At 40.5% G+C, this 14,300-nt stretch overlaps 1 protein-coding gene across 1 annotated transcript; it reads right to left on the reverse strand.

Annotated features, from left to right (window-relative positions):
* Nucleotides 1-2,020: 2,020 nt before the first annotated feature.
* On the reverse strand, nt 2,021-4,523 carry LOC115154790 (lipocalin). The gene is made up of 6 exons (XM_029701375.1): nt 4,367-4,523; nt 3,263-3,402; nt 3,104-3,183; nt 2,904-3,011; nt 2,646-2,747; nt 2,021-2,538 (listed from the first exon to the last, which is right to left on the reverse strand). Exons 1-6 carry the CDS (start codon nt 4,460-4,462, stop codon nt 2,519-2,521), a joined length of 546 nt encoding a protein of 181 aa, XP_029557235.1. The 5' UTR covers nt 4,463-4,523; the 3' UTR covers nt 2,021-2,518.
* Nucleotides 4,524-14,300: the final 9,777 nt, after the last annotated feature.

A 14,300-nucleotide genomic window follows, 5' to 3' on the forward strand; every position in this document is an offset into this window, starting at 1 on the left:
GAAACTGGAGACATCTGTTGTGTGACAAAACTTCACATTTTAGAGTGGCCTTTTATTGTCCCCAGCACAAGGCGCACCTGTGTAATGATCATGCTGTTTAATCAGCTTCTTGATATGCCACACCTGGCAGGTGGATGGATTATCTTTGCAAATGAGAAAGGCTCACTAACACGGATGTAGACACATTTGTGCACACAATTTGAGAGAAATAAGCTTTTTGTGTGTATGGAACATTTCTGGGATCTTTTATTTCAGCTCATGAAACATGGGACCAATACTTTACATGTTGTTTATATTTCTGTTCAGGGTGTGTGTGTCTGTCTGTTTGCTGCATTAACATGGAACCTCTTCTGTTATTATTACCCCAGAGACTCTCAAGCTAACTTTTCTGCAACTGAAAATTAATATAAGTGTACATATACCTGGGTAAGACCTATGGAATCAGGTGACAAAGCCCTGTACAGACTTGCACTTTGTCTGCATATCCCCCTGCTGGTGAAAGTGTGCATTGTTGGATGTGCAAGAGTCTGAGGTCTTTGTAGATTCGTACGTTAGTTTTTACTCCACAGCCACCAGTCCAGTTATTAAAGTAGCAACTGTTAATCCTACTTTTACTTGTTGACACACAACTAAGACAAAATGTAATCTACAAGCTGTTTGTATTCACACAATGAATTGGACATTCACCTGCTGTGAAAAAGCAGGTCCACTGAGCAGAGTGGTCGAGATGAACTCTTATTCGAATAGCACTTGCCAATATATTTAATGAACTATGAATGCAGTAATCATGAACTCATGAATTATACCTGATGCTTTGAATGCTGAGACACCGAGAGAATGTGTTTTGTATGTGGTTGAGTGCCTGTTGTGAGAGATGTGTCAGTTAAGACATTACAGCAATGTATCTATACCCTATGAAAGTACTGCCTACTTCCTGGTTCAAGTCCCGTACTGTTTTTGAATGGGCGTCAAGCTTATATCATCAAATTCATGAAAATGTGGTCATTTAAATAAAAAAATAACGTCACACATTTGTATCTGTGGATTAATTCACCTTTACCAATGGATTTTATGAACGTTTTTGATTACAGAATATTAAAAAGCAATTGGAAACCCTATTAAAGGCATCAGGTATAAGTAAATTAATCCACGAGTACAAATATAATTTGACGTGTCTTAAATAACCACGTTTTCATGAATTTAATTATGTAAGCTTGATGCCCATTCAAAAAACAGGACTTGAACTAGGAAGTAGGCGGGACTTGCATAGCGTATTGCGCTTCCTGGTGCTCTGACCCCACATCTCCGTGTCATCATTACTTTGTTGTTTTGAGGAGAACTGTCTGTCTGGTCATGGACAATGCCTGGAGAAGGAGTTGACTGCATCATAGCAAATAGCCATGTCCATTGTAAAAGCTGCGGCTTCAGAGAGGTTTCTTTTAGTTGATTCACTTCTTTACACAAAATGAGATACTAGATGTGGTTGTTTTTCCCATGGGGGTGATCTAACAGGTAAGCAGTATCATTTAGAACCAACCCATAAACCCATCTTCATACAGAATATTTAACCCCTAATAAGCTTGATCATCAGAGACCTGAAGTATGATGCAGCGCCAGCGAGGCCTTCAGAGTTAGATTGCACTAGATCTGGTACCACAGACTCATGACCACAACATACTTCCTTTACCCAAACACACATCTACTTATGCCAGTGAACAGGGAGAGGCATTAGTCCCCTGAGGAGAAATACAACTTGTAAAGACTGGTGGTATATTTGTACTCTGGCTTCGACAGTTCCTTCCCCTGTGATCATATTTGATTTTATATTTATTTCATCATCATGAACGTTGTTGTATAATTCAGTGTAACTAGAATTCTATAGGAGGTAAATTATTGTTTTGTACACATTTGTAAATAAAGTGTGTAGATGTAAACATATAACAGGAGGAATCAGAGCTGTGTTATGGATGTACTTGACGTATTTGTTAAAAAAGCTAAAAAAATATATAAAAGCATAATATTTTACCTGCATGTTTGTCTTTTTAATAATTGACAAATTATGTAATTGTCAGCTACCTAATTACTGCAAGGAGTAGGATGAAATTTTCAATAGAATGATGGTACACCAAGGTTACTTTTAGAGCTGGGTTTACATTACATTTGATCAACATGTAGACTTCTAAAGCAGCTAACATTACATCTTAGGATCAGAGGTATTAAATACCCAACATATTCTAGTCATCCGAAGAGTAGAATGACTGACAAACGGAAAAAGCACATGACAGTATTTTATTGGAACCAATCAGGGAAGTGAAAAACTAAGGTTACAAGATTGCCTAACCAGCTACGCCGGGCTTCAGTAGGTAATGCAGATGCAAGTTAAGGTGTAGTCTGATGGATCACTGCAGCTAAAGATGGTTCATGGTTGCCACAGTGGCCATGGGTCTACCCATCAAGTAGCAAAGCCATGCAGAAGGATCAAGGGAGCACGCCTTGGAAGTAAAGAAGATGGATGAAATTACGCAGCGGGACACTCATCTGCAGAAAAAAAGACGGTTGATAATTATAAGTCTGAGACGTTCCACACTTCTATCCAGAAATATTGTCCAACTTAAACACACTTCACAAACAGAGATGGGATATACCGTTTTTGGGGAAGATAGCGATGTTTTCAGGCAGAATGCCAGTGTCCAGGGAGAACTGCCTAAACTTCTGCAGCAGGTCAGGGCTCAGGTTTGTTCCACGGGCTGTAGACACAACACATGTAGTACATGGCAGACTAAATACACTGTGAAGGGTGCAATATTTTGTAATATAAGATTTCTAACAAATGATGGGGAAAGGAATAGTGAAACAATGAGACTGAGTCATAGGATTTTGCAGAGGAGTGGAAAGGATCGTACCATACAGGTTGGTGAGCACAGCTGAAACACCCTTGGTCTTGGTGTGAATAAGAGCATACTCGTCATACTTAACGTCAACGACACGCATGTCATTTTCATTACTCCAGCCTAGAGGGGACGAGAGGGAGACCAACTGACAATATCACACATAGGCCCATCAGTGCACTGTGTGTGTATGTGTTTATAGGTTGTAGACGTACGCTCGCTATTGTAGATGAATTTCCCAGCAAGGTTTGTCTTCTTGGCCAGGTGGTTCATTCTCCAGCAGGAGCCATCAGCGCTACAGAGACAATACAGTTGAAACAGAATCAGCACAATGTCTCTCTCTCTCTCTCTCTCTCTCTCTCTCTCTTACTTACTTCCGGCTAGTGTATGCAATATCCAGGTCTCCATCGGCAGTTGGTGTCAGAATGGTGGTGCCCATCTTCATGTCGGCCCTGTGTTTGACGAACCACTGGGCATTAGTGGCAAATCCAATCACATACCACTTTCCTGCCACCTGCAAAAACCAGCCCTGATTAGATTACATCATATCCTCATTCCTGTCTGCAGGGGTCACAGAAAGTATCAACCTTAAAGAACGGATGCCTTTGAAAAGCAACAGATCCCTATGAAAACGGCCTCTGTGGCATCAATATGAGTCAGAAAGTTATTCTAGTATCAAAATTGACTTCAAAAAAGTGTAAATAGGATAATTATGGAAATAAAGTCAGTCTCGTCTAAAACGGAGTTTGGAACATCCGTGCATCACAATGGGTAAAGGAAGGTTGGGTTTTGATTTAAGGATGTCAATTTGCCCACTAACATGGGGTGAACAACTGCGGTGTTTTTCTCTATCTAATAGCATAGACAGTGAGACAGACCTGCTCAGCAACTCCGACTGTTCACGTAAGACAACAACTCAAGCATTTCTTTGCTTGAGAAATACTGCACTAAACACCTTAGATGTAAAACTGCACAACTAAAACATCCTTGGCAAAAACGTCAAAATTAATTACAGATTTCTATTACTATTTAGTTCACTTTGGGGATTTTGAGGAAGTGAAATAGGCTACAGTGTCTCATGGGGGACAAACATCATAACCAAATGTGGAATCGGCCAGGAAACACACCAAGACTGAAACTTCATTTTTCTAATGAGCAACAGAAAAACCCACGTGCCAATCGGCGTGTTCAGTGGTTCTTTAAATCTGTGAGAGCTGATACTGAAATATTCCTGAATCATTCATGAACGAACATCTGAATAACTATTGTCTCAATATGAACACCCAACAATGTGTCACTAGAATTCCCACATTTGTCTTCATCCCTTCCATTTGAATCTTGTTTTCATCACAGGTTTCTTTCTGTATTCTTTCTCCTAATGTTTCTTTTTTCTCCATAACAATCCCTAGTTTGTTCCTCGTCATTTGATTTTCAATGTAACGCTGATTTCTGATCCCTCTCTTCATTCTCTCTCTTACCCCCTGTAGATTGAAGTCTCCTTGGGGCATGACCTCAGCGGTGACAGCCAAGGAGCAGAGCAGTGCTCCTAGTGTGCTCAGCAGCATGGTCGTCATGGCTACAGCAGAGCAGGGTCAGTATCAAGAATTATAAAGGACAAAACAGGAGATCTGCTTTTATTTGCTATCTCTCACTCCTATATATACGGTAGAGCATGGGCTTACTGTAGAGCAGTAAGCCCATGCCCAAGCCCATGCCCCCCCCCCCCCCCCCGTAAACACACAAGCTGCTACCTGCTACCATCTCTATCCCCCGCCTCTTAGACACACACACACACACAATACCCATGGGTGGAGATGGGGCTTGTTGGGGGTGTGGCTGTGACCTCCCACTCCTACCCTCTATAGAACCCCGGAGGTGGTGAGATCACCGGGTTCAAACAGGAGCAGCATCATGTAATATGTGTAGGCGTGTGTACATGTGAGTGCATGTGAAAAGGGATGAAAGCTCTTGTATGCAACAGCCCATCAATTTAGAAAATAAAATACCAGCAGCCAAAATAGACGGACAGTGATAAACAAAGCAGTATCTGCCCCTCCAGCGCTTTCTGTGGGCACTAGCGGTTCTGGGGGCGGGGGGGGGGGGGGGGGGCAGTGCCCCTGTGACAACAATTTTGGACCCCCTTGTGGACACCCTAAATGTGCAGTATGAAATAATTTTTACATAACAAATTTTTACTAACATTCTTTGTAACATCCGTTATTAGACAGTGGCAACGATGATGATTATGAACATGGTATTTTGCCTGCTAATGCCTGCAATGCAGTGAAGAAAACGATATGACAACAATAACATCTAATGTAACTGGCCCCTCTAACAGTACAACTGGCCCCAGCTTGGCCCCCCCAGTTGAAATGGTCTAGAACCGCCACTGTCTGTGGGCAGGAACTAGTGAATGAAATCTAACTGTCAGCACTATAGATGGTAAACAGAGCTCCCCTAACACACAAGCCCTGTATCTCTCTTTGTGTGTGTGTGTGTGTGTGTGTGTGTGTGTGGTTTAATGTGAAATTTAACTATCAGTATAAAACCTTGCTTGAGGGTGAAGAGCAAGACCACATGTAATGTTAGTTTCATATAATCTCAGGTCAACACAATTTTAAAGGTATAGTCAATTCAAAATACAACTTAACATGATTTTCCACATATATTTTGAGTGGTCTATCCCTTTAAATAATATACTGCTTCGGGCAAGTAATCCTTACATAAGTTCTAAAAATCTATTTGCCAGTTGTTAATTTTCTGCTCTTGTTGGAGGCGGTAGACATACTGTGATGGAACAGACACACCTAGACCTCACATATTGTACCTTGCCAGTTGGTACAGGGGTCTTGAAACATATCATTACTCAATCCAATATTGAAAAATCTAACCAGATGCTCTCAGCATCTAATGACAATATTTGTGTGCTTATTTCAGGTGCATAAATACAATCAAATAATGATTGAGGGGCTTAAATAGTTTATCAGAACATTATTTTATGAACAAAAACGTTTTCACTTTACAAGCTGCAACTTGAATTTGAATTAACATGTATTTAAAAAAAATAAAACCACAAGGGATTTTAGTCTACTGACTGAACAACCATGCATGCAAGTTTTGTTATTACTGTGCTATGATATAGATCAGGGGTCTCCAACATTTTCTAGCATGAGAGCTACATTTGGGTTGGCAGGTAGCCTAGTGGTTAGAGTGTTGGACTAGTAACCGAAAGGTTGCAAGATCAAATCCCTGAGCTGACATGGTAAAAATCTGTTGTTCTGCTTCTGAACAAGGCAGTTAACACATTGTTCCTAGGCCATCATTGAAAATAAGAATTTGTTCTTAACTGACTAGTTAAATAAAGGTAAAAAGGAAACAAGCTACTCATTTTTTTCTAGCTTTCAAATAGGCACATTCTCCTCTCCCCTGCAAATACCCCCGGGTCCTTAGTGTACAAGAGAAAGTAGTGCACAATGTTTTCTGTCAATATACCTGGTAAAATAAGGGTTAAAATAAAAACTATATAATCTGTGATTATGTTTTCTATTTTCCCAAATTATGTTTTCTCGGGTGTATTTTTCCTGGTTTTAGATGTTGGGGGGTTTTCACTCTCAAAATTACAATTGTTCATAGAGAAACAACAAAATCAGATATTCTGAGTCGATGTCAGTGCTTTAATCACATTAGAAGACAATTATTTTTTAGGTCTGGAGGAAAACTAACATTTTGATTTAATTGAGCATATGGCCCTTTAATTGAGCAGTGTTCTGCCTAATGTGCTGGTCTAGGGATGGTTCTGTACTGCTGCTGCTCATTTCATGGCAAAGTTTGCAAATAACAAATAATCGATAGGAATGTACTTACTCAGGACATACTTTTGCCAGGTAGGCTAAGCCTACTTTACAGTTAACATTTAATTGCGACGGTTTGGGGGAAAGTATATCTGTCAACCCACAAGATTGTTATCACATCAACTGGCTATTATCAAATCAAATCGTATTGGTCACATACAAATATTTAGCAGATGTTATTGCGGGTGTAGCGAAATGCTTGTGTTCCTAGCTCCAACAGTGCAGTAGTATCTAACAATTCACAATACACAAATCTAAAAGTAAAAGAATGGAATTAAGAAATATATAAATATTAGGACGAGAAATGTCGGAGTGGCATTGACTAAAATACAGTTCAATAGAATACAGTATATACAGTTGAAGAAATAGATGGCATCATGAGGGAGGACAATTATGTAGATATATTGAAGCAACATCTCAAGACATCAGTCAGGAAGTTAAAGCTTGGTCGCAAATGGGTCTTCCAAATGGACAATGACCCCAAGCATACTTCCAAAGTTGTGGCAAAATGGCTTAAGGACAACAAAGTCAAGGTATTGGAGTGGCCATCACAAAGCCCTGACCTCAATCCCATAGAACATTTGTGGGCAGAACTGAAAAAGCGTGTGCCAGCAAGGAGGCCTACAAATTCAGTTACAGACTCAGTTACACCAGCTCTGTCAGGAGGAATGTGCCAAAATTCACCCAACTTATTGTGGGAAGCTTGTGGAAGGCTACCCGAAATGTTTGACCCAAGTTAAACAATTTAAAGGCAATGCTACCAAATACTAATTGAGTGTATGTAAACTTCTGACCCACTGGGAAGGTGATGAAAGAAATAAAAGCTGAAATAAATCATTCTCTCTACTATTATTCTGACATTTCACATTCTTAAAATAAAGTGGTGATCCTAACAGACTTAAGACAGGGAATTTGTACGAGGATTAAATGTCAGGAATTGTGAAAAACTGAGTTTAAATGTGTTTGGCTAAGGTGTATGTAAACTTCCGACTTCAACTGTACATATGAGATGAGTGAAGCACTATGTAAACATTATTAAAGTGACTAGCGTTCCATTATTAAAGTGGCTAGTGAGTCGATGTCTGTGCCAGTCAAGGTCATTCAGAGACTTGTCCCGAAGCCACTCCTGCGTTGTCTTGGCTGTGTGCTTTGGGTCGTTGTCGTGTTGGAAGGTGAAATTTGCCCCAGTTTGAGGTCCTGAGCGCTCTGGAGCAGATTTTCATCAAGAATCTATGTACTTTTCTCTGTTCATCTTTCCTTCAATCCTTTTAGTCTCCCAGTCCCTACCGCTGAAAAACATCCCCACAGCATGATGCTGCCACCACCATGCTTCACCGTAGGGATGGTGCCAGGTTTCTTCCAGACGTGACTCTTAGCATTCAGGCCAAAGTGTTCGATTTTGGTTTCAATCAGACCAGAGAATCTTGTTTCTCAAGGTCCTTTTGGCAAACTCCAAGCAGGCTGTCATGTGCCTTTTACTGAGGAGTGGCTTCCGTCTGGCCACCCTACCATAAAGGCCTGATTGGTGGAGTGATGCAGAGGTGGTTGTCCTTCTGGAAGGTTCTCCCATCTTCACAGAGGAACACAAACCCCATCAGAGTGACCATCGGGTTCTTGGTCACCTCCCTGGCCAAGGACCTTCCCCCCCGATTTCTCAGTTTGGCTGGGCGGCCAGCTCTAAATCAAATCAAATTTTATTTGTCACATACACGTGTTTATCAGATGTTATTACGGGTATAGCGAAGTGATTGTGTTTCTAGTTCCAACAGTGTAGTAATATCTAACAAGTAATATCTAACAATACACACAATCTAAAGAAAAGGAATGGAATTAAGAATATATAAATAAATATTTGCATGGTGTTTCCAAACTTCTTCCAATTAAGAATGATGGAGGCCACTGTGTTCTTGGGGACCTTCAATGGTGCAGACATTTTTGGTACCCTTTCCCAGATCTGTGCCGCGACACAATCCTGTCTTGGGGCTCTACGGACAATTCCTTCGATATCATAGCTTGGCTTTTGCTCTGACATGCACTGTCAACTGTGGGCCCTTATATATACAAATCATGCCCAATCAATTGAATTTACCACAGGTGGACTCCAATCAACTTGTAGAAACATCTCCTGGATAATCAATGGAAACAGGATGCACCTGAACTCAATTTCCAGTCTCATAGAAAAGCGGCTGAATACTTGCTTTACCAATCAAATGTTTAGATACACCTACTAATTCCAGGGTTTTTCTTTATTTTTAAAATGTTCTACATTGTAGAATAATAGTGAAGACATCAAAATTATGAAATAACACATATGGAATCATGTTGTAACCAAAAAAGTGTTCATAATCGAAATATATTTTTTATTTGACATTCTTCAAAGGAGCCACCCTTTGCCTTGATGAAAGCTTTGCACACTCTTTTGTTTTCATAGTTATTCTTAACTGTACCATGCTCACCTGTCTTGCAGACACTGTATATTTTCCTAAATTGACAAATCATAAATGATTGTGTTAATCACTGCTAGAAGCTAGTCAGACAGACAGAAAGGACAGACAGAGAAACAGGTAGACAGATATTTCTCACCAACGTCAACCACTTTATGAAGCCAGTTCATCACTGAGGGGAAGGAAATGACAACACAGTAACTACACATTCAACCATGTGAACACTTGAGAAATGCCATCATCACTTCCATGATCACAACTCACCTTGGGTCGTCACTAGAACAAACACAAAATAAATACCATCAGTTTTGCCCAAAATATAAAAATAAATATTGTATTACTAATGCAGATTAATCCTTATATGCTTGCAATAATATTTTTTACTTGGCATCCTCTGTTACTTTAGCTAAATAAGAAATAGTAAAAAATGTTTGTTTAATCCTAGAATTGAAGTGCACTAGAAGCTGGAATACTACAGACTACATATGAATGAGTGTGTAATAGATGTGTGGAGTCTTTAATGAGTCTTTAATGATTGGTTAGGGCAATATGAACTCATCCTGTTGATCACGGTTTTGGGTACAGAAACAAATATTATGATCTTTGGATCTAGTTTTTACAATCCCCACACAGTGTCACATGCAGTTACACATGCAAGGAATCACCCAGAAAAGACAGTGGCGGAGGGGAGAGAAACAGAGAGGAAGAGGACAAAGGCAAGCAAGTAAAATTATAACATATGACTCACCCAGGGCCTTTTGAATCTTCTTCACCCCTCTGAGTAATGAGATCCTATTTTTCTTGGTTTTACGTTTTCCATCTAAAAATATAGAACAGGGAGGTCCGGTCAACTGAGTCAGTCACTTAAGGTTCTCCTGTAGCCTACCCTGTAACACTTATCATAATCACATAATCACATGACTATGTCCTGTGTGTTGTGCTGCATGTAGTGAGTTATGTCATACTCACCAGATTCAGTCAGCAACAGACACACCACCACAAGCATCACGATCAGCAATGACTTCATCCTAGTGCTGTGATACTTTGCATATCTCCCGTCTTATTCTGGTGATTTATATTCCAGTTCTGTTCCTTTTCTCCTTCCAACAACCTCTACTTTAAAAATATTTATATTTTTGTATTTCACTAAGCAAGTCAGTTAAGAACAAATTCTTATTTACAATGATGGCCTACCCCAGCCAAACCCGGATGATGCTGGGGCAATTGAGCTCCGCCCTTTGGGACTCCCAATCATTGCCAGATGTGATACAGCCTTGATTTGAACCAGGGACTGTAGTGACGCCTCTCGCACTGAGATGCAGAGCCTTAGACTGCTGCGCCACTCGGGGGCCCCTCATCAAACCCCCAAAGACAGAAGGATAACTACCAGTTTTCAGCTTTGTGTGTTTTGGTGAAATATGGTAATCACAGGTTAAAGCAGCCATCAGCCAATCATATGCTGTCATTACAGGTTGTAGTCACCTCTTACAATGGGTGGGGCCCTCTTTTGGGTTGCATACAGCAGACACCCAATTGAGGGAAAATGTTTTCTGCAAAAAGAAAAGGAAGACTGCACACCACAATTGACTCTCCCCTTTCCTGTTGCCAGAATTATATTTTGATCTCCAGAACCAACTCAGTCTGTTTCGATCTTAAATGCAGAAAATGTTTCAAACAGTAGACCTAGGAGGTACAACCTGAGGCTTCTTCGATGAAGGAAAACTGTACCACTATAGTGTCAGAAATCAAGCCTCTTCCTCCAGATGTGCCGGTTTTAAAAGGAGACCATCCCGATTTGAGGCCTCGATTGGAAGACTGCACTGTATTCAACTGACAGAATCTTGACCTGATATGTGGTACCATACAATCATAAGAAATGTCAGTCACTACTAGGGATTACACAATAGGTGTACAGTAATTGCTGTGATAGAGATGGGGGAAATGTCATCACCTACAAATATGTAAATTGAAATTGTATAGCAAGCACCCACATACACACTTCACAGATTTTATTATAGATTTTTTTGTTTTGTTTTACAAAAAACTAAAGTCAGCTGTCAAATGTTTATTTACATTGTAATGTACCAAAAGACATTTAGTCAAAGGTGAAAACGGCTTTTAGTACAAAGACAGACATTTACCAATGGAAGTATACAATACAGTATAGTACAATACAGTACAGGTGAGCATAAGAAACAAGGGTACACATGATCCAGAGCAGGCATGGAGGCTGGAGTATGGGGGTGGCATCCTCTGCAGGGAGTTACAGGTATTCAAAAGAAACCAATAGGTCATGGTGAGCTTAGATTAGGGAGTCTAGATTCCATGCAGCTCCAGTTTCCCACCAGCGTGGGGTAGTGTTTTATGGACGCGCAGGTGCATAAATTCATCTCCACCAACATGGACCTATAAGAAAGGGAAGGATTAGGGCCTGATGAGTGATGCATAGGTGATAGAGAGACATGACTCTCAAGACTCTTACGTACTGAGTAAAGATCCATTTGTTTAGTGTTTACAAAGCTCTTCCAGCACATGTTTATTCCCTATACATTTTTAACACAGCCCAATGCTTTGAAACCCATACAGGGGTTGTGAGGGTGTGGCAGGGAGTCACAGCTCTCACAGAGCTTGAAGACAAAATCATGACTCAATGTATTGCAGGGGTCTCCAACAGGTTGATCGCGAGCTACCAGTAGCTCGCAGACCACTTATGAGTAGCTGGCCATACAATTCTGAAAGTACTTGCAATTTTCAAGTGTTCCACCCAGGGCTGGCGCCAGAACTTATAAATTGGACAGGCCTTTGATTTCCATAGGCGGCACGTTTTTTCACGGATCTCCAATGTGTACACGCACAATTTATGGAACTGGTGTAATAGTAAAGGCAGCTTGTCAAACTTACAATTTATCCTACCAGTTATGATTATTCTATATGCGCATTTTCGTAGAAAAATTTTGTTTTTCAAAATCATTGTCACGTGGGGGGGAACCGGCTTCAGACAGCTATATCGGTCCGCTAATACAGGACTATTAAAGCCCCAGTGCACTACTTTTGTGAAACAAATTTTTTTTTTCTCAAAATATATTTGTATTATTTTATTTTATATGGGATCATCAGATCATGATATTTTGCTCTTTCATACCGAGGCTTGGTGAAGATCAAGGCCGGGAGTGTTGGAAAGATTATTTTAAAAAAAACTGTTGACTTGTTTGAGATTATATCACGTCCTGACCCTGGTATGAGGTCATTTTTCCCTAGTAGATTGGTCAGGGCATGACAGGGGGGTGTTTTGTCTATGTGTTTTGGGTTTTCTGTTTTCTATGTGGGTTGTCTAGAGTTTCATTCTATGTTGTCATTTTCTATGTTGTGGCCAGGTATGGTTTCCAATCAGAGGCTGCTGTCTATCATTGTCTCTGATTGGAACCCATACTTAGGCAGCCTGTTTTTCATGGCGGTTTGTGGGTGGTTGTTTCCGTTTTAGCCTAGTGTACCTGACGGGACTGTTGTTGGTCGTTTTGTTATTGTGTTGGTAAAGTGTATTTCATTAAAGACAAAGAATGAGCACTATACACGCTGCACCTTGGTCTCCATTCAACGACCCCTATGACAGATTAAAAACAATTGACTGAGAAGCTCAGTTTATTAGTGGTGTACGTGATGAGTTAAGATAATCAGACACTGCCAAATGGGAAAGTCATGCTCCCGGTTCAAGTATTTTGAATGATTTTATTTAGACGGGAGTTATTATATAATAATAAATAAATAACTTTAGGGCAATCCAGCATCCTAACAGTGCACTGTGCACCCGCCAACCCTTTCCAGTTTGCAAGAGGCTGAAACCAGATATCTGTATATAATGACGAGATGCTCATGTCTCCGCCCTAACAATGGGACTCTTTGTCCCAAATGCGGGAAGGCAGGCGACAAGCTTAACCCTGCATATTATTCCCATAGAAAGGCATTGGGCCTACTCTGTACAGATTTTGGTGAGAGTGAGCCCTCTCGCTTCGCCTCTTCCTCTCTGCTGAAATTAGGAGAAAGGGACAAAATTGTGTATATATTATTTTTTTTATCCAGTCGGATAAACACTCCAAACAGCCGATCCGACCGCTCGGAGGCGTCCTCATGGTCCTAAAGCACACCGTTGCCTCGTTTTGTATCACATTCCAATGATAAAACTGGAGGGGACAAAAATGCTATTTCAATATGTCCCTCCCCCCGTCCCCAGTGAAAGTTACACCCCTGCATGCCATAATCTTTAGTCTTTCTGTCTGCGTGCGTCACAGTCAAAGAAATGATCAATATTTAAATGATTTATTTGGACAGGCAAGGAGGTATAGTAGGGTGGGCCAGGACCCCATGTTCCACCGTAAACTGTCATGATCAAATTTCTCAAGTATCAGACATTGCAAGCTTCCAGCTCTAACCAACTTAAGAAATATTGATATTATCCCACCCCTGGTTAGCCACTATTGTCTTAAAAATCCAAACCTAACACAATATGTGCCAATTCATTTCCAACAATATTGCTCATTTCTGTCTGTGTGTTGCGGCCATTTGTCTATTACTCAGTGCATAGCCAGTGTACTGATGAGTCGTTCGCGAATGAACGGCTCTTTTTGAACGGCTTTTTTTGGTGAACGTCGAGAACCAAATCGCATATGTGAAAGAGCCGTTAATTTGGCTCCCTGATTTGCATACTTTTCCTATTACTTTTTGAGCTCCAGACAACGATTATCTGCAGATAAATTATAAAAACATCCTCTGAAGATGGCAATTCCTCAGTGCAGGAACAATATAGTGAGGAGAGAGCCTCACTCAGTGTCAATATTGTTTTGCAGGACATCTAACAATTTGGTCAGGTAAAAATGTATTTGAACTCACATTTCACGATCTGACATAGTGGTAGGCAACGTTTTAGGCTTTAAATTCGGGATTTACATTTTTTTTATGGTTTTGGTACATTTCTAAGCATTATTGAGCGATGAGCAGTGTGAGAGACAAATTTACGGAGGCAAATGATCCTGCTCACAATGACCATTAATGATGTCGCTCTTGCTGCTGGTGATTCTCTGATCCACCTCTACGCAGACGACACCATTCTGTATACTTCTGGC

This window comes from Salmo trutta, chromosome 19 (genome assembly GCF_901001165.1).
Source record: "Salmo trutta chromosome 19, fSalTru1.1, whole genome shotgun sequence".
Lineage (NCBI taxonomy): Eukaryota > Metazoa > Chordata > Actinopteri > Salmoniformes > Salmonidae > Salmo > Salmo trutta.

Bases quoted from the DNA above. Each gene is read 5' to 3' on its own strand.
- LOC115154790 (XM_029701375.1), bottom strand. From the start codon at position 4,462: ATGACGACCATGCTGCTGAGCACACTAGGAGCACTGCTCTGCTCCTTG. The intron at 3,184-3,262 runs GTAAGTAAGAGA...TTGTCTCTGTAG, and splicing joins ATTGCATACACTAGCCGGAA to CGCTGATGGCTCCTGCTGGA. The intron at 3,012-3,103 runs GTACGTCTACAA...CGTCCCCTCTAG, and splicing joins ATTCATCTACAATAGCGAGC to GCTGGAGTAATGAAAATGAC.